We start from the raw sequence: 19,799 nt of genomic DNA on the forward strand, positions 1-19,799 counted from the left end.
ACGCTTGCTAAAGATTCTAGTAGTCACATGAAGATAGGAAGTCACAATTAGTTAAGATTTACATTGTTCAGAGCTGAAAGGAAACCAGTTACCCATATTAAAGACCAGAGAAAAATGTTTCCTGTAGACATTCATGGAAAGGAGTACACTGTGTAGATTAATAACACTATGTCTTTAACAAACCTCATAGGGCTTTTTCTTTTCTTTTTCTTCTTCCCCCCGCCCCCCACAGTATGTTGCAGCATCTTTTTTTTATCTTCCCTTAATGAGGTTCTTCAGCAGGTCGTGTGATTGAAGCCTAAAATAAATGTTGGGAGTGTTTTAGGGAGCAGAGGTTAGCTAGAGGCACGCATCAGAATCACCTGGGTTTATCACTCCTAGGTATACAACCAAGAAAATTTTAAACGTGTTCACATAAAAACTTGTGCAAGAGTATTCATAGCAGCATTATTCACATTAGTTAAAATATGGAAACAGCCCATATGGTTATCAACTGATGAATGGATCAGTGTGGTATATCCATTATGTATTAGGTTCTCCAGAGCAACAGAACCCAACAGGATATATACATATACACAAATTTATATAAAGAAGTTTATTATAAGGAATTGGCTCACATGATTATGGAGGCTAAGCACTCCCAAGATCTGTAGTTGGCAAGATGGAGACTCAGGGGAGCTGATGGTATAGTTCTAGTCTGAGTTTCAAGGTCTGAGAACTAGGAGACCGAGGTTTCGGTTCAAGGCCAAAGGCAGGAAAAGACCACTGTTCCAGCTCATACATTCAGGCAGGAGCAGTTACCTCTTACTCGGTGTTTTTGTTCTCTTCATGTTGTTATCAGTTGATATGAGGCTCACCCACATTAGGGAGGGCAGCCTGTTTTAGTCGTTCTCCCAAATCAGATGTTAATTTTATTCAGAAATACCCTCCAGGGCACACTCAGAATAATGTTCAACCAAATGTCTGGGCACACTGTGGCCCATCCGAGTTGACGTGTAACATTAACCATCACATCGTAAAAGGGAATATTATACAGCCATGAAAAGGAATGAAATAGTGATACATGCTACAACATGGCTAAACCTTGAAAACATGCTACGTGATGAAAGAATCTAATCACAAATGACCACATACTGTATGATTCGATTTATATGAAATGTGAGTATCCAAAGGGACAAAAAGCAAATTAGTGTTGCTAGGGGTTAAGGGAAGGAGAGAGAAAGGGAATAGATTGACTGCTAAATGTGTACTTGGTTTCTTTTGGGGGTGTTAAATGTTCTGGGATCAGTGGTGATGGTTGCACAACCTGTGAATATACTAACCTCTGAATTACACACTTTAAAATGGTGAACTTTATGGTATATGAATTATATCTCAATTTAAAAAAAATCACCTGGGCTATTAAAAATATACATGTTTATGTCTCCATTACAGGCCAATAAGTCAGAATCTCTGGGGCAAGGGCAGAAGCAACTATGCCTTGTTAAAGTTCCCCAGGGGTTCTGATGTAACATCACTGAGCCAGAGCATTGCAGAACTTTCAGGCCATCCTCTGTAATTAATAGGGCTTTTTTCCCAGCTGGACCTGGTAGATCTTGAACTGCAGTCAATTCAGTGTGCTACTCCATCACAGTCACCTAGAATGCAGCTAATTTTTAGGTTTGCTTTAGGTACCCCACTGCATACGTTAGCTGTCATCTGAGCTAAATATTTTGAGCCTAACAGTACCTTCTTTACATGCTTGACTCTACTAAATTTAGTCCACAGAATAAGAAATTTAGAAGTTGAATAATCTCCTTCATTTTTTAGATAAAAGGAACTGGAGGTGACCTGCCTTGCCTGAGGTCACAAAAGTAGTGAGTAACAGAAGTAGACCTAACATTGCCAGATTGCTAATATTACGTACAGAAAAACAATTCTGTTGTATTTTAACTATCTCTGGCTTTCTTCTTTCTCTGATGCTTTGTATTTTGTAGACTATAATTGGAATTCTCACTGCTTAAAGTACAAGGACAGATTTGATCCAAAAAAGCATTTCACTATCAATTACTGAGCTAGGCACTGTATTGATTACTTTACATACAGGTTCACTCATTTAATCTTCACATCAGCATTATATCACAGGTGGTATTATAATCACCATTTATACAAGTAAACAGGCTCAGAATTTAAGCTAATTTGCCCAAAGTCATCAAATTCGAAAGTTGTAATGCTGAGATTTAAGCCTAAGTGTACCTAACTTAAAAACCTGTGCTGTTTAACTACTGTGCTGTATACTGTCTTTCAAAATTATCGTTAAGAGCAACTAGAAGCTGACCAAAAAAAAAAGAAAGAAAGAAAGAAATGCGTAGGTTCTGTTCCTAATAAGGAAGAAGTCCAAGTGTAGTCTCCTAGGGAAGACTTTCTGAGAGTGACAGCAGCTGCAGTGGTACATTAGGTTGCCTGGCAACAAAAGGACATTTATAACCATATCATTTCAGTTACTTTTAACCGCTTATAATAATGCCCTTTAATAGGTGTGTTGTATGTATTTGTATTACTGTTTGCAGGAAAACTGAAAGTGACCTTAATGACAGTTTAAAAAAAAAAAACAAAACAAAACCTCAAAATAGTGATGCATAGATGGGCAAGGTTAAGCATGTGACAGAAGTGCTTGGCTTCCCTTCTTCTGACCCACCTCCCAAATCCTTATTCCTTAGTAATTCCTGTTCCATTACTGTTGGCAGCAAGATTCTGCCAAAGATCTTCCCCTCCCTCCCACTTCCCATAACACTGGGTTTATTTCAGTTGGAAGGGTTATTACAGGAGGGTCCTGGCCTCCTCTTTGAGAAGTCTGGACTCTGAACTTGGGATGAGTTTTCTATATTCGGACTTTTATGAGCCAAATCTATTTCTGCAGGCAATTTTTTTTCTACATTCCAAAGAGTCAACTTATAAACTGTTTCCTATTTGGCTCTTGACAACATAGTTCATAATCACCAGGAAGGTTACTGCAATAATTCTGTTGGTGTTGCTGCTGCTGCATGATTGGGTCTCTTTTTAAGGACAGAACTACTCAGAACCAGTCAACTTCTTATATTTTCAATTCAGTTCAGTGCCCAGGGAAAGTGTCATCAGGTATGTAGATATGTACTATCTTTGTGAAACTTCTGCCTTGTGACTATCATCTGTCAACTTGAAGGTAGAGATCTTATCTGACATACCTAACAGTATCTCAGCCTTGGCACATGTTAAAAGATAAATACAACTAGGGGAAAAAAAAATGAGTTGAGACTGATAGTCTCTTGCTCTCTTGTGACCTTTTACATCAGTAAGCTTTATTGTGGGGTTCCTATGCAAGATGATCCCAATGGGGCATAGCCTTTAGTTATATTCTTTTATTTCATCATTTAAATATCTGTTTTGTGTATTTATGGGCTGTCCAGATTATTCCAAGCCTCACCCTGGCTTCTCCCTCTTTTGAGTTTAACCTGATTCTAAGTGAAGGCAGAATTAGTACTACCTTTCAGCAATTGTGTATTATGAATCACATGTTGGTAACTTGATTATTTTTGTTAACCAATTTAATATTATTTAGATACAAGAGAGATGGCTACAGGATAACCTTACTTTAAGAAAAAGAAATGAGGAACTAAAAGAAGTTGAAGAAGAAAGAAAACAGCATTTGAAGGAAATGGGTCAAATGCAGGTTTTACAAATGAAGAAGTATGTTTTTTAAAGGAGTCTTTAGTTTAAATAAAGTGTTTTTATTGAATTGTGAAGAATATTCAATACGTATTTTTAAAAAAGAATTTTAGCGTAAATGTCCCTTGAGACTTACAGGAAGGTGGACAGAGTTTTTATACAACCATATGTCATGCTTTACGAATTGAATTACTGAAGAAGTGGTATAGAATTTGTAGTCCTACTGCACTGATGGGCAGGATTAAATACGCAAAGTCCCAGATTTCTGCTAGCCTGCTTCACAAGATAATGGTATCAAGCGTAAAGAGCACACATGGCCTGTGGACCGTGCCTGGGTCCCAGCTTGTACAGTCTCTAATACTGCCGGTGGACTTACTGCCAGAGTGATCTATCACTGGGGACCCATTGTGGATGGTCCCAGTTGTAATCGCAGGCCAACCAGAGCCGCTTTTTTTGTGTGTATTAGTCTGTTGCTTCTTCCATCTAGTTTTATTGATACTTACTTTAGTTGCCACCTTTCTGCTACAGCAGAAATGATTTTGTTCTTGCCTTGTGTGCCTTAGAGTTGCCTTAGGAATTCTCTAAGGAACTGGTTGATGCTAAGGCACTAGACTGGTATAAAAGGCTGTACCAGCCAAATAGATTTTTGAACCACCTTAGCTAAAATAGGCCATTCGTTCAGCCACTTCTTACAGATTTTTCATTTGTTTTCTTGACTTGACTTTAAACCTGAGTCAAAGAATGCTTAAGTTTTTTTAAAGGATGTTGTAATGAAATTTTAATCTACTTTATAAGACCTAACAAATGGTTTACTCTTATGTTATTGTAAGTACTCTTGGTTTAGCTGTTTAAAAATCTCTTTCATATATTGAAGAAATCAGACTTTATAACTGAAAGAGCTCTTCATCTTCAGTCTCATTTCTAAAGCATTAGGACATTGAGATCCAGAAAAAAATCCACAAGAAATTATGACGAAAGCCTGGAATGTGACCTAGATATCCTCGCTCCCAAGCCTGAGCTCTTTAACATTGTAATGTTAGTGCTCTCAGTGGGAACTTGAAAGAGTGAAGCTTTTAGAAGATACAATTGAAACAACTTATTCTTTGCTACTGAAGACCAAAACCAGATATTTTTAAATTTCTTCTATGTTTGGTACATAGCGATGATTTTTTATATTCATTCAGACTACTAAGTACAACTCCTCTTTTTCAAATCTGTCCTCAACTAGAATGCAACAGAAATGTCAACAAAACAGATAATAAGGCCCATTCTGTATGGATGTCCATAAACTGTGGAGTGTTGCTTAATAAGAGGGTGCTTAATAAGTAATTGTTAAATGAATAAGATTTTTAAAGCACACAAATCTGTATTATCTCCCTAGTTACCAGAAATGTTTGTGTATTTTACTTTTTTTGGTCATTATTATGCTTATACTTGTGCAGGTGAAATTTTGTTTTCATAGAGTACAAACCTTTACTAAGTATTACCACAGAAACTAACAGTTGGAGATGAAATTGTATTTTGTCTTTGATGTATTGTGAACAGAATGATGACACCTATCACTCAGTAACTTCTCAGCATTGGTAATTGTGCACTCTCAGTTCACAATCAGAAATTTGTGAATTTATAATTTAATCACCAAGAGTACTTTTTTTAGGTTTGTCTAAAAGTGAGGACGTTGCTCAGTGTTCATGTGTCATGAGAGTTCCTTGTTCAGCACACAGAAATCAGCTGTTCACAAATCTGGATGCTTCAGAGATTTGGGAAGCAAGAAATTTTTCTTTAGTACTAAAGCCTTAAATAAAAAGCAAGGAGAGACTTACTGTATGTCTAGAGAGATCTGGGCTTTTCCACTTCAGGCTGCTAAAAGCTAAAAATGGTCCTTAATTGTCATGTTTACCTTTTATAGTGAACATCAGAAGTTGGAAGAAAAAATAGACAATATAAAAAGAAATCACAGTTTGGCAATAGGGCGACAGAAAGGTTATGAGGAAGAAATTATTCATTTTAAGAGAGAACTTCGAGAACCTCAGTTTCGGGATGCGGAGGAAAAGTACAGGGAAATGATGATTGTTATGAGAACAACAGAGCTTGTGAACAAGGATCTGGACATTTATTATAAGACCCTTGATCAGTAAGTATTGGACCGGGGATTTGGTTCCCACTGAAGTCAGTATCAGCTAGCATATTTTAGTCATATTTTCCTCTTTTTTTTTTTTTTACTTTTTAAATATAGTTAATATATATCAAAGAATGGGAAAATATGTGGTGTGTATATACACACATGCGTGCTTACTTAAGTTATGAAGTTAAGCTTTACAGCATGTTAATCTTAAGGCGTACTCTTGATACCACCCTGCAGAGCCATTCCCATTCCAAGAACTCTTCCATTGTCACTAACGGGGATCCACTTAGATGCTGCTGCTCCTCATTTCTGCCTTCTGCCATCCCCTCCTCCCTATAACCACTGACACAGACTTTTGCTTTCTGTGCTTTGGGGGAAAAAAAAAAATAATATGTAGGGTTTTGTTTTATTTTTTGAGCTTTTAAAAACAGTATTCTGTGTACTTTTCTAGGAATTCCCTTTTTTGTTTTGTTTTTATATACTCATGTTGCTTAGAGCTATAGTTCATTCATTTTCACTGATGTACAGAATTCTGTCGTGGGAGTATACCATACTGTACAGTATATGGTCTACTAATACAACGTTTGCTGCTAGGAACATTCTGCTGAGGTCTTCTGGAGCAAAGGTGTGTAAGAGATTCTCTAGGGTGTATGTACACGTAAAACCTTTTGCACTCAATTTTACAAGATAATGTCAAATTGTCTTCCAAGATAGTTTTACTAATCTGCACTGCTAGCAAAATATAAGGGTTTTCTCTGATGCATCCTCTGACACCGATTTTGTCAGTTTCCTAATTTTGTGAATCTGGTGGGTGTACAGTGGTAAACCATTGTGGTCTTCATCGGCGATCCCCTGATTTCTAATGATGCTAAACATCTTTTCGTGTTTAATTTTGTTTTTCCTCTTTGAAGCATTTGTGTCTTTCACCCATTTTTAATGTCTTATTGGTGGTGGTACTGATCTGCCTGTGTTCTTTATCTCTTCTGCATCTTAATTCTTTTTTAGTTACATGTATTATAAATATCTTAAGTATTTTATGTTTAGCTTTCCACTGTCTTAACAGTGTCTTTTAATGAACAGATTTGATTTTAAGGTAGTTGAATTTACAAATCTTGCCTAATTAGCTCTTTTTGTGTCTTAAGTCCTGTGCTACTGCTGTTTTTTCTTCTGAAAGTTTTAGTTTTGCTTTTTACATTTAAGTACATTTAAGTATTTAATTCTAAATTGAATTTTCTATACATTGTGAGGTGGGAATCCAGTTTCATTTTTCCCTTGATAACCAGCCATCCTGGCTCTAATTATTGTAACGATCTGCAGTGTCATTTCTGTTATATATCAGAATTCCCTATGTGTGCAGGTTGGTTCTGGGTTTTCTGTTCTGTGTCACTAGTCACTTTGTCTAACTCTTTGCCATTACCGAGACTGTCTTAATTACTACAACCTTATATATTCAACAAATAGCAGAATATTTTTTATTTAGTCTGATCACCTTTGTTTTTTAAAATTGTCCTTTTAATTCATTTTTTCTTTTTCTTTTTTTATTGTTATGTTAATCACCATACATTACATCATTAGTTTTCGATGTAGTGCTCCATGATTCATTGTTTGTGCATAACACCCAGTGCTCCACGCAGAATGTGCCCTCTTTAATACCCATCACCAGGCTAACCCATCCCTCCACCCCCCTCCCCTCTAGAACCCTCCGTTTGTTTTTCAGAGTCCATCGTCTCTTATGGTTCATCTCCCCCTCCGACTTACTCCCCTTCATTTTTCCCCTCCTGCTATCTTCTTCTTCTTTTTTTTTCCTTAACATATATTGCATTATTTGTTTCAGAAGTACAGATCTGTGATTCAACAGTCTTGCACAATTCACAGCGCTCACCACAGCACATACCCTCCCCAATGTCTATCACCCAGCCACCCCATCCCTCCCACCCCCCCCCACCACTCCAGCAACCCTCAGGTTGTTTCCTGAGATTAAGAATTCCTCGTATCAGGGGCACCTGGGTGGCTCAGTCATTAAGCGTCTGCCTTCGGCTCAGGTCGTGATCCCAGGGTTCTGGGATTGAGCCCCACATCGGGTTCCCTGCTCTGCAGGAAGCCTGCTTCTCCCTTTCCCGCTCCCCCTGCTTGTGTTCCTTCTCTCACTGTGTCTCTCTCTGTCAAATAAAGAAAATCTTCAGAAAAATTAAAAAAAAAATTCCTCACATCAGTGAGGTCATATGATACATGTCTTTCTCTGATTGACTTATTTCACTCAGCATAACACCCTCCAGTTCCATCCACGTCGTTGCAAATGGCAAGATCTCATTCCTTTTGATGGCTGCATAATATTCCATTGTGTATATATACCACCTCTTCTTTATCCATTCATCTGTCGATGGACATCTTGGCTCTTTCCACAGTTTGGCTATTGTGGGCATTGCTGCTATAAACATCGAAGTGCACGTACCCCTTCGGATCCCTACATTTGTATCTTTGTGCTAAATACCCAGTAGTGCAATTGCTGGATCGTATGGTAGCTCTATTTTCAACTGTTTGAGGAACCTCCATACTGTTTTCCAGAGGGGTTGCACCAGCTTGCATTCCCACCAACAGTGTAGGAGGGTTCCCCTTTCTCCACATCCCCGCCAACATCTGTCGTTTCCTGACTTGTTAATTTTAGCCATTCTGACTGGTGTGAGGTGGTATCTCATTGAGGTTTTGATTTGGATTTCCCTGATGCCGAGTGATGTGGAGCACTTTTTCATATGTCTGTTGGCCATTTGGATGTCTTCTTTGGAAAAATGTCTGTTCATGTCTTGTGCCAATTTCTTGATTGGATTATTTGTTCTTTGGGTGTTGAGTTTGAGAAGTTCTTTATAGATTTTGGATACTAGCCCTTTATCTGATATGTCATTTGCAAATATTTTCTCCCATTCTGTCGGTTGTCTTTTGGTTTTGTGGACTGTTTCTTTTGCTGTGCAAAAGCTTTTTATCTTGATGAAATCCCAATAGTTCATTTTTGCCCTTGCTTCCCTTGCCTTTGGCGATGTTCCTAGGAAGAAGTTGCTGGGGCTGAGGTCGAAGAGGTTGCTGCCTGTGTTCTCCTTTAGGATTTTGATGGACTCCTGTCTCACGTTTAGGTCTTTCAACCATTTGGAGTCTATTTTTTTGTGTGGTGTAAGGAAATGGTCCAGTTTCATTCTTCTGCATGTGGCTGTCCAATTTTCCCAACACCATTTGTTGAAGAGACTGTCTTTTTTCCATTGGACATTCTTTCCTGCTTTGTCAAAGATTAGTTGACCATAGAGTTGAGGGTCCATTTCTGGCCTCTCTATTCTGTTCCATTGATCTATGTGTCTGTTTTTGTGCCATTACCATAGTGTCTTGATGATGACAGCTTTGTAATAGAGCTGGAAGTCTGGAATTGTGATGCCGCCAGCTTTGCTTTTCTTTTTCAATATTCCTCTGGCTATTCGGGGTCTCTTCTGGTTCCATACAAATTTTAGGATTATTTGTTCCATTTTTTTGAAAAAAGTGGATGGTATTTTGATGGGGATTGCATTGAATGTGTAGATTGCTGTAGGTAGCATTGACATCCTCACAATGTTTGTTCTTCCAATCCATGAGCATGGAACATTTTTCCATTTCTTTGTGTCTTCCTCAATTTCTTTCATGAGTATTTTATAGTTTTCTGAGTACAGATCCTTTGCCTCTTTGGTTAAATTTAGTCCTAGGTATCTTACGGTTTTGGGTGCAATTGTAAATGGGATCGACTCCTTGATTTGTCTCTTCAGTCTTGTTGTTGGTGTATAGGAATGCCACTGATTTCTGTGCATTGATTTTATATCCTGTATGAGTTCTAGCAGTTTTGGGGTGGAGTCTTTTGGGTTTTCCACATACAGTATCGTATCATCTGCAAAGAGTGAGAGTTTGACTTCCTCTTTGCCGATTTGGATGACTTTGATTTCTTTTTGTTGTCTCATTGCTGTGGCTAGGACTTCTACTACTATGTTGAATAGCAGTGGTGATAGTGGACATCCCTCCCCTGTTCCTGACCTTAGGGGAAAAGCTCTCAGCTTTTCCCCATTGAGAATGATATTCGCTGTAGGTTTTTCATAGATGGCTTTTATGATATTGAGGTATGTACCCTCTTATCCCTATACTCTGAAGAGTTTTGATCAAGAAAGCATGCTGTACTTTGTCAAATGCTTTTTCTGCATCTGTTGAGAGGATCATATGATTCTTGTTCTTTCTTTTGTTAATGTATTGTATCACGTTGATTGATTTGCGGATGTTGAACCAGCCTTGCAGCCCAGGGATAAATCCCACTTGGTCGTGGTGAATACTCCTTTTAATGTACTGTTGGATCCTATTGGCTAGTATTTTGGTGAGAATTTTTGCATCCATGTTCATCACGGATATTGGTCTATAATTCTCCTTTTTGATGGGGTCTTTGTCTGGTTTTGGGATCAAGGTAATGGTGGCCTCATAAAATGAGTTTGGAAGTTTTCCTTCCATTTCTACTTTTTGGAACAGTTTCAGGAGAATAGGTATTAATTCTTCTTTAAATGTCTGATAGAATTCCCCTGGGAAGCCATCTGGCCCTGGGCTTTTGTTTGTTGGGAGATTTTGGATGACTGCTTCAATTTCCTTAGTGGTTATAGGTCTGTTCAGGTTTTCTATTTCTTCCTGGTTCAGTTTTGGTAGTTGATACATCTCTAGGAATGCACCCATTTCTTCCAGGTTATCAAATTTGCTGGCATAGAGTTGCTCATAATATGTTCTTATAATTGTTTGTATTTCTTTGGTGTTGGTTGTGATCTCTCCTCTTTCATTCATGATTTTGTTGATTTGGGTCATTTCTCTTCTTTTTGATAAGTCTGGCCAGGGGTTTATCAATCTTGTTAATTCTTTCAAAGAACCAGCTCCTAGTTTCGTTGATCTGTTCTACTGTTCTTTTGGTTTCTATTTCATTGATTTCTGCTCTGATCTTTATGATTTTTCTCTTCTCCTGCTGGGTTTAGGCTTTATTTGCTGTTTTTTCTCTAGCTTCTTTAGGTGTAGGGTTAGGTTGTGTATTTGAGACCTTTCTTGTTTCTTGCGAAAGGCTTGGATTGCTATATACTTTCCTCTTAGGACTGCCTTTGCTGCATCCCAAAGATTTTGAACAGTTGGGTTTTCATTTTCATTGGTTTCCATGAATTTTTTTAATTCTTCTTTAATTTCCTGGTTGACCCATTCATTCTTTAGTAGGATGCTCTTCAGCCTCCATGTATTTGAGTTCTTTCCAACTTTCCTCTTGTGATTGAGTTCTAGTTTCAAAGCATTGTGGTCTGAAAATATGCAGGGAATAATCCCGATCTTTTGGTACCGGTTGAGACCTGATTTGTGACCTAGGATGTGATCAATTCTGGAGGATGTTCCATGGGCACTAGAGAAGAATGTGTATTCCGTTGCTTTGGGATGGAATGTTCTGAATATGTCTGTGAAGTCCATTTGGTCCAGTGTTTCATTTAAAGTCTTTATTTCCTTGTTGATCTTTTGCTTAGATGATCTGTCCATTTCAGTCAGGGGGGTGTTAAAGTCCCCCACTATTATTGTATTGTTGTCAATGTGTTTCTTCGCTTTTGTTATTAATCGCCTTATATAATTGGCTGCTCCCATGTTCGGGGCATAGATATTTACAATTGTTAGATCTTCTTGTTGGTTAGACCCTTTAAGTAGGATATAGTGTCCTTCTTCATCTCTTATTACAGTCTTTGTTTTAAAATCTAATTTGTTTGATAAAAGGATTGCCACCCCAGCTTTCTTTTGGTGTCCATTAGCATGGTAAATGGTTTTCCACCCCCTCACTTTCAATCTGGGGGTGTCTTTGGGTCTAAATGAGTCTCTTGCAGATGGTATATCGATGGGTCTTGTTTTTCAATCCAATCTGATAGCCTGTGTCTTTTGATTGGGGCATTGAGCCCATTTACATTCAGGGTAACTATTGAAAGGTATGAATTTAGTGCCATTGCATTGCCTGTAAGGTGACTATTACTGTATATTGTCTCTGTTCCTTTCTGATCTATGCTGCTTTTAGGCTCTCTCTTTGCTTAGAGGACCCCTTTCAATATTTCTTGGAGGGCTGGTTTCGTGTTTGCAAATTCCTTTAGTTTTTGTTTGTCCTGGAAGCTTTTTATCTCTCCTATTTTCAATGACAGCCTAGCTGGATATAGTATTCTTGGCTGCATATTTTTCTCATTTAGTGCTCTGAAGATATCATGCCAGTCCTTTCTGGCCTGCCAGGTCTCTGTGGATAGGTCTGTTGCCAATCTAATGTTTCTACCATTGTAGGTTACATATCTCTTCTCCTGAGCTGCTTTCAGGATTTTCTCTTTGTCTCTGAGACTCATAAGTTTTACTATTAGATGTCGGGGTGTTGACCTATTTTTATTGATTTTGAGAGGGGTTCTCTGTGCCTCCTGGATTTTGATGCCTGTTTCCCTCCCCACATTAGGGACGTTCTCTGCTATAATTTGCTCCAGTATACCTTCTGCCCCCTCTCTCTTTCTTCTTCTTCTGGGATCCCAATTATTCTAATGTTGTTTCATCTTATCGTATCGCTTATCTCTCGAATTCTGCCCTCGTGATTCAGTAGTTGTTTCTATCTCTTTTTCTCAGCCTCTTTATTTTCCATCATTTGGTCTTCTATATCGCTGATTCTCTCTTCTGCCTCATTTATCCTAGCAGTTAGTGCCCCCATTTTTGATTGCACCTCATTAATAGCCTTTTTGATTTCGACTTGGTTAGATTTTAGCTCTTTTATTTCTCCAGAAAGGGTTTCTCTAATAACTTCCACGCTTTTTTCAAGCCCAGCTAGTATCTTTAAAGTCATGATTCTGAACTCTAGGTTTGACATCATACTAATGTCTGTATTGAGTAGGTCCCTGGCAGACGGTACTACCTCTTGTTCTTTTTGCTGAGGTGATTTTTTTCGTCTTGTCATTTTGTCCAGAGGAGAATAGATGAATGAGAGAACAAAATGCTAACAGGTTAACAACGTCCCCAGCAAATATACTCTATACAAATCAGAAAAGACCTGAAACCAGGGGAAAAGAAAGGGAAAGAAAGAGAGAAAAAAAAAGAAAAAGATAAAAACAAACAAAAACAGAATATGATCAAATATGATCAGGCTAGTGCATAGATCAGTGCCACACACTAGATTTTGGGCGTATTTTGGTCTGTTAGAAGAAAGTGCCTCCCAAAATTTTAAAGGAAGAAAGACTTATATATGTACAGAATGAGGGTTGATACAATGAAGGGATGGAAGATGACTGTAAAGATGAAAATTATAAAAGATTTTATAAAAGGAATTGATAAGTTGTTTGAAAAAAGAAAGAAGATTTAAAAAAAAAAGAGAGAATGTGATCAGGTAGGAGACTAGAACAAAGCCATACACTAGTGATTTAGGGTATATTTTGATCTGTTAGAAGAAACTGTATCTTAAAATTTTAAAGAGAGAACAACTTATATATATATATATACATATATATATATGTATATATATATATGCCAAAAATAAGGGTAACTACTATGAAAGGATAAAATACGACTCTAAAAATGAAAAATAAAAAATGTTTTTTTTAAAAAAGGGATTGATAAGATGTTGGTTGAAAAGGGGAAAAAGAAAAATTCAAAAAAAAAAGTTAAAAAAATTAACTTTGAAAAACTAATGAATCATGGTAAAAAAAGCCATGAATTCTATGTGCAGTATTCCCCTAGCGCTGGAGTTCTCCCGTTCTCCTTGATCGGTAAACTTGGTCTTGGCTGGCTGTTCGTGCTGATCTTCTGGGGGAAGGGCCTGTTGCCGTGGTTCCCAAATGTCTTTGCCGGAGGCGGAATTGCCCCGCCCTTGTCGGTCCGGGCTAAGCAAGCTGCTTGGGTTTGCTCTCAGGAGCTTTTGTTCCCTGCAAGCTCTCGGTACAGCTTTGGAGGACCAGGGTGAAAATGGTGGCCTCCCAGTCTCCGCCCGGAGGAGTCGAGAACTTGGGGCCCCGCTCCTCAGTGTGCCCCCAGAGAAAAGCAGTCACTCCCGTCTCCCTGGTCTCCGGCCGCACTCCGTGCTCACCCGGCCTGTGACCGAGCGTTTCTGTCTCTGGCACCCGACCCCGTGTGGAGTCTCCAAACCCAGCAGATCCCTGCGGTGCGCTCCCGCGCCGCTCCTCCCGGGGGAGGAAGGGGAGTCTCCCCGGCTCTGCCGCTTGTGGGGTCCCTGCTGGAGGAGCGGTGGCCCGACTGGGCCGCGGATCACGGTTTATGGCAACCCCGAGCTGAGAGCCCGCGCCTCGGCTCCGTCTCTGCAGCCGGCTTTCCCGCTCCGATACCTGGGAGCTCTGCCACACTCAGGCACCCCCGGTCTTTCTGTGGCCCTGAGGGTCCTGAGACCACACTGTCCCGTGAGGGCTCCACCCCCCGCTTAGCCACTGGAGCGACGTCCCTCAGTGGAGCCGACTTCTAAAAGTTCCGATTTTGTGCTCCGCGGCTCTAGCACTTGCCAGAAGCGGCCGACGGAGGCCCCTCCCCCGCCGTCTATCCTCCCGAATATCGCCTCGGATTCACTTCTCCGCACGTCCTACCTTCCAGTAAGTGGTCGCTTCTCTGTTCAGAGAGTTGTTGCTATTCTCTTCGATCTCCTGTTGAGTTCGTAGGTGTTCAGAATGGTTTGATCCCTATTCAGCTGAATTCCTGAGACCGGAGGAAATCCAGGTCTCCTCCTCCGCCATCTTGCCCCGCCTCCTTTTACTTCATTTTAAGTGATGACTTAATATAGTTGTATTTAGTTCTGTCCCCTTTTTTTTCAACTTAACACCTTCTTTGGAATTGACTTATTGTTGTTTATTCCTCCTTTTCCCCTTCTTTGGGTTAGAAATGATACAGTCTCCTTTAGTTATTTGGGTATTTACCTTTTTTGTTGTTGTTAAGAGAGAGTGGAAGGGAGGGGTGGGAAGAGGAAGAGAGAGAGAATCTCAAGCAGGCTCCGTGCCAGGCACAGAGCCAGACATGGGGCTTAATCTCACAACCCTGAGACCATGACCTGAGCTGAAATCAAGAGTTGGCCACTTAAGCAGCTGAGCCACTCAGGTGCCCCCTGCCGACACCACCATCCACCCCCCCGCCCCGCTTTAAATTTTTAATATGTGTATTTGATTGTTTGACTTAAAATCAAATGTCTGGATTCTCAAAGAGGTCCTGGAGCAGCATTATCAGCACTACCTTGTAACTTGTTAGAAATGCAAATTCTCAGCCTCCACTCCAGACTGTTGGATCAGATAATGTGGGGAGACAAGGCCCAACAGGCAGTGTTTTAACAAAACTTCTTGGTCATTCCAGTGTACATCAAAGTTTTAAAACCATGGCTCTACTGTGAATTGTTTGATCTTCTTCCTGAATACAACTGATCTTGTCTGCTGTGTTTCTATTGTCTGGTATTTTAGTTTTGCAGTGTTTTTTTATCATCCCAAATTAGTAATAATTAATTACTACAGTGGTTTCATCCTCAGTGCTTATTTGGATAAACCCTCGTGTTTACCAATTTTTTAAAAATCCAAAAATTCTTTGAGACTAAATTTTTCAAGGGTGAGAGCTGTACAGAGGGGACGTTAATACTGATTGAATACTTACTGTTTGTTAGCTATAATCTAATTGAATTGTTGCATCTACCCTGTAAAGGCCAAGTATTTATCAGAAAGATTAAGAAGACTGCCCAGGATTACCCAGTGAATATTAACTTTGGTGATGGGGTAATTGAGGGGCCACTTTAAGCCTTTTCGAAGGCAGGATCTTCTCTGAGAATGTGGCATTTAAGCTGGGACCTGATTGACGAGAGGGAGCACCATACACACACAAAGCAGAGATGCAAGCCTTCCAGGTGGAGAGACCAGCCGATGCATAGGCCCCAAGACCAGTTCGAACAGGAGGTGTTGAAGGATTAAGAAAGGAAGCATGGCTAGAATATAGTAAGCAGGGCAATGACGTCAGAGATAGATGGTTCCAGAGTATGTGGTGCCCTTGTAGCCTTGGTAAATAGTTCGATACTTATTCTCTGTATGATAGGAAGTCCCTGGAGGATTTGAAGCAGGAAAGTAATCTGATTCATAGTTTGAAGAAACTGCACTGGTTCCTGTTTGGAGAATGGATCGTAGAGGGGCAAGAATAGAAACAAGGAGACCAGTGAGGAGACTGTTGTCATAATCCAAGAAGTGGTGGTGGGCTGGACCAGAGAGGTAGCAGTGGAAATGAAGAGAAGAGGATGGACTCAAGATTCGGTTTGGATATGGAGTTGACTGGCCTTGCTTCCGAGTTGGGTGGAGGGGAGGAAACGGGGAGAACAGAATCAGAGATCGCTCCTGCATATTTTGACTTGAGCAAGAGGATGTTGGGGGAGCAAATTGCCATTCCCTGAAATGGCAGGATTGGGGAGGGGAAAATCTAGAGTTTTGTTTTAGACAGTTTAAGGGTAAGGTACCTGTAGGCACTTCAAGCAGTTGGATGTGTAATCTAGAATTAAGGAGGAAGGTATAATTTGGGAATCACCAGCATATATGTAGTATTTAAAGCCACAGAGTGAGATTACATGACACAACTGTAGATAGAGAAGGGAAGGGTCCCAAGACTCAAGATATTTACAAATCTAATGAAGTAGCTGATGAACTAGGAGAAACATGTAAAAGGTACAGTATCTTGAAAACCGAGTGAAGAAAGTTATTTCAAGAATCTCGTGTTATTGAGAGGTCAGGTGAGACGAGGACTCAGAAGTGACCCTTGAATTTGACAGATGGAGGTGTTAATGATTTTGAGGAGCAGTCTCAGTGGCTTGAACTGAAGCTTTGGAGTTGGATGAGGAGAGAATGGGGTAAGAAGTGGAGACAGTGAGTAGAGAGAATTCTTAACAAGAAGTTCTATGAAGGGGAGCTGAAAAGTGGGATGATAGGCAGAGGGACTGTGGGGCCCAAGGTAGGTTTTGCTTGATGCTTCTTGTAAATTTTACTTGTATGTATCCTGCTACAAGGTAACCTCTCCTCGGAGTACATTGGCCTGCAGACTTGCGGTTTCATATGTGTTAACTGAATAGGAAACTATACCTAGGAGCCTGCCAGCTATCCCTGCATACCCCAAGACGCCTTGACAGCAGGAAGGAAAGGGATTCCCTCTATCAGGCACATGTGCATTCAGAAATCCCTGTTAGTGTTTTCTTGTCGGGCTATGGGAAAACAGGAATATCATACCTGTCTTCTGCAAACTGCTAACGGTCCAATAGGGGTGCCCATGGTAGGTACTCCACAGTCTGTGTTTGATGTATTTGACCTTGGCCTTAGATAATGAACAGAGGGCACTTCAGTAGAGAAAAGTACCTCAGTGCCAGAGCCATCACACTGAGCAGTGTGAGGGTGTGTGAGGGGGCTTGATGGGGCCAGTCAGGAGGAGTTTGTGGGGGCGGGGAGGTGCAGAGGTGCTTTCCAGCAATTTAGGCTTGCCTTAAGGAACAAAGCCAGGCTGTTTACCGAGTTCTGTTATCTGGTAATCAGATGGATTCTTCTAAATGAGACAAAAAGAAGTGGTACAGATTTCCCCAAAATTGAGTCTTTGTGGGCTTGTGCTAGCAAATGGTGGCCTTATTAAGGTTCATACTGTGAGCCTTAAATTTGCCTTCTCACCTAGAAGAAAGGTCCAAAATTTCCCTCATTGTTTCACCTCTTAGAATGAAGCATGCAATCAGTGTAATTGTTGCATTCAGCTGTCTATTTAGGGTAACACAGGAAATTAGCAGTGCATTTTCAAGAAAAGCCGATTACCATCTGTTATTAGTAATCATCTAAAAACATCACTGATTATAAGCTTGCCAGTGGTCAGAGACACTCATACTAGATGAGAAGGGAAGAAAACTATACCCTTTAGAATATATTGCCCCTTACCCCTTTAAAAAGAAGGCATTAATTAAATGATTTTTTTTAAGATTTTATTTATTTGAGAGAAGGAGCAGGGGGAAGGGTAGAGGGAGAAGCAGACTCCCCCCTGAGCAGGGAGCCCGATGTGGGGCTCAACCCCAGGATCATGATGACCTGAGCTGAAGGCAGACTAACCGACTGAGCCAGCCACCCAGGTGCCCCATGATTTTTGGAATATATCATTCAGAGTACAGTGTTCTATCCTGTGGCCCAAGTTTTCCACTGTCATTTTCCCCCAAATACAGAATGTTGCATGTTAAGTCACACTTCTTCTGAAACTCAGTGAAAACACGTAACTTTCATTGTTTTACGGCCAGGGCAGCCAACTCTGTGAAGTCTGTTCAGAGCCTGGCTCCTTGTATGGGAGGAGAGCTTAAGGATGAGGGCTTTGATGCAGGGCTCACCTCATAGCCACCACTCTTGCCCTCACCACGAGTGCAGTACAGTTCCACACCAGCAACCTCACTAGCATCAAGCAAAACCAAAAGATAGCTGGTTTCTCATTTCTCACTCACTGCAGATTTCTTTAACCAAATGTTTATCTTTCAACAGTAGTTGAACCACTGCCTAAATTTTAAAAAGCTGATATTTGGGAGTGTGGCTAAAGGGAATTAGTTCAGTAGTTTTGAGTTTAATAGTCTTTAAGAGTTTCATCTAGAAAAAGAGGTCATTTTTTCTTTTAAATGTACAACTTCAGTTTGGCAAATAACAGATTTTGAGTTTTGCTAAGTAGTGAAAGTCCCTGTTAGTTTGGGACATGATACTCAGTAGAACATGACACTCATCATTCCCTTACAGAAGAGTGCTTCCGCTGACCTAAATACAGGGAGACAGGAAGTGGTCAACTGTGATGAGTACTAGAGCAGTAGGGAAGAGTATCCGGTGTGGTCACGGATAGCAGTGGTCATAGCCAGTTTTTTTTAGAAATTTATATATCTCAAAATTTGGTACAGTTTTAAATACAAGGAGGAGGATAATGTTGGAAAATGTCTTTTGCAGGTATAATCTTTCTTGCTGCTTTTTTCCAACGTGGCAAATTTTCACTAAGTTAGTAGTTTTTATCGTAATTCTGAACTAATTTTTTTATTAATAAGACTCATGTATTTGGCCCTTTTACTTAGTGTTTTATTCAGTGAGCTAGCTGAGACCAGGGGGGACATCCACTTCCACTTGCTATTTTATGTGCTCCTCGGATTTTGAGTATCACTTCAAGTTTTGCAGAATGGTAGTTTTCTGTCTCAGTATCTTGAGCCATGGTTATGGTTTAAATAATGAAGGAGGTAAGAACTGGAAAGGTCTTTTCCTGACTGGTGAGGTTTTGGTCTATTCAGGTGATATTTTTCCAACCCCTAAGATACCTGCTCTCTGGAATGACTCCTTTTCAGGGGTTCAGTTCTCTGCTAATGGCTGGGTCCCAAAATTATTTAAAAAATAGACTCAGAGAAGCAGCAAAAACCCTGAACTACTGTCCCGGGGAGGCCTAATAAGCTACATTTGTGACATCAGGTTGGAACCCATGTATACTTAGGAAGACAGGAACTCAGGTGCAAGAGTGGGGGGCAAGTGTAGGAGGCAGTTGGACAACTTAGAACAAAATAAAAAGTTATCTCATTGCTTGGGCAGAAGCCATGGTGCAAAGAGGTGCTGAAGGACAGTCCAGTCAGCCTGGCATGTAAAGGATGAGGGACATGGATGGAAACAGCCCATGTGCTCTGCTGGCACAGATCTCTCTCTTTCTCTCTCTTTTTAAAATACACTATTTTAGAGCAGTTTTAGGTCTGTAGCAAAACTGAGCAGAAAGTACAGAGATTTGCCATATCCCCTCGCCCCCACCAATCCCTTGTGCCGTAACTATAGCCTCCCCCCAGCCCCCCGTCACTCACCATTCCTCAGCAGATCACCCCAAATCTGTAGTTTACATTTGGTTCACTCTTGGTGTTGTACATTCTCTGGGTTTGGATAATGTGTTAAGCCCTTGTCATGTGTGAGGATCACATTTTAAGACTTTGATAGAGCAT

The 19,799-nt window shown here is 40.2% G+C and overlaps 1 protein-coding gene across 3 annotated transcripts in view; it reads left to right on the forward strand.

Moving 5' to 3' along the window:
- The window catches only part of RAD50 (RAD50 double strand break repair protein), a 92,170-nt gene that overhangs the window by 58,755 nt on the left and 13,616 nt on the right, over positions 1–19,799 (forward strand). For all 3 annotated transcript variants that reach the window (XM_028103527.2, XM_028103528.2, XM_028103529.2), the window contains 2 exons: positions 3,578–3,705; positions 5,594–5,818. In XM_028103527.2, the coding sequence (XP_027959328.1) occupies positions 3,578–3,705; positions 5,594–5,818 (353 nt within the window). The remainder of the gene's footprint in view (positions 1–3,577; positions 3,706–5,593; positions 5,819–19,799) is intronic.

The sequence above is a fragment of the Eumetopias jubatus genome, unplaced genomic scaffold (assembly GCF_037043125.1).
Source record: "Eumetopias jubatus isolate StellerSeaLion01/CBP00866 unplaced genomic scaffold, mEumJub1_p1.0 scaffold_5, whole genome shotgun sequence".
Taxonomy (NCBI): domain Eukaryota; kingdom Metazoa; phylum Chordata; class Mammalia; order Carnivora; family Otariidae; genus Eumetopias; species Eumetopias jubatus.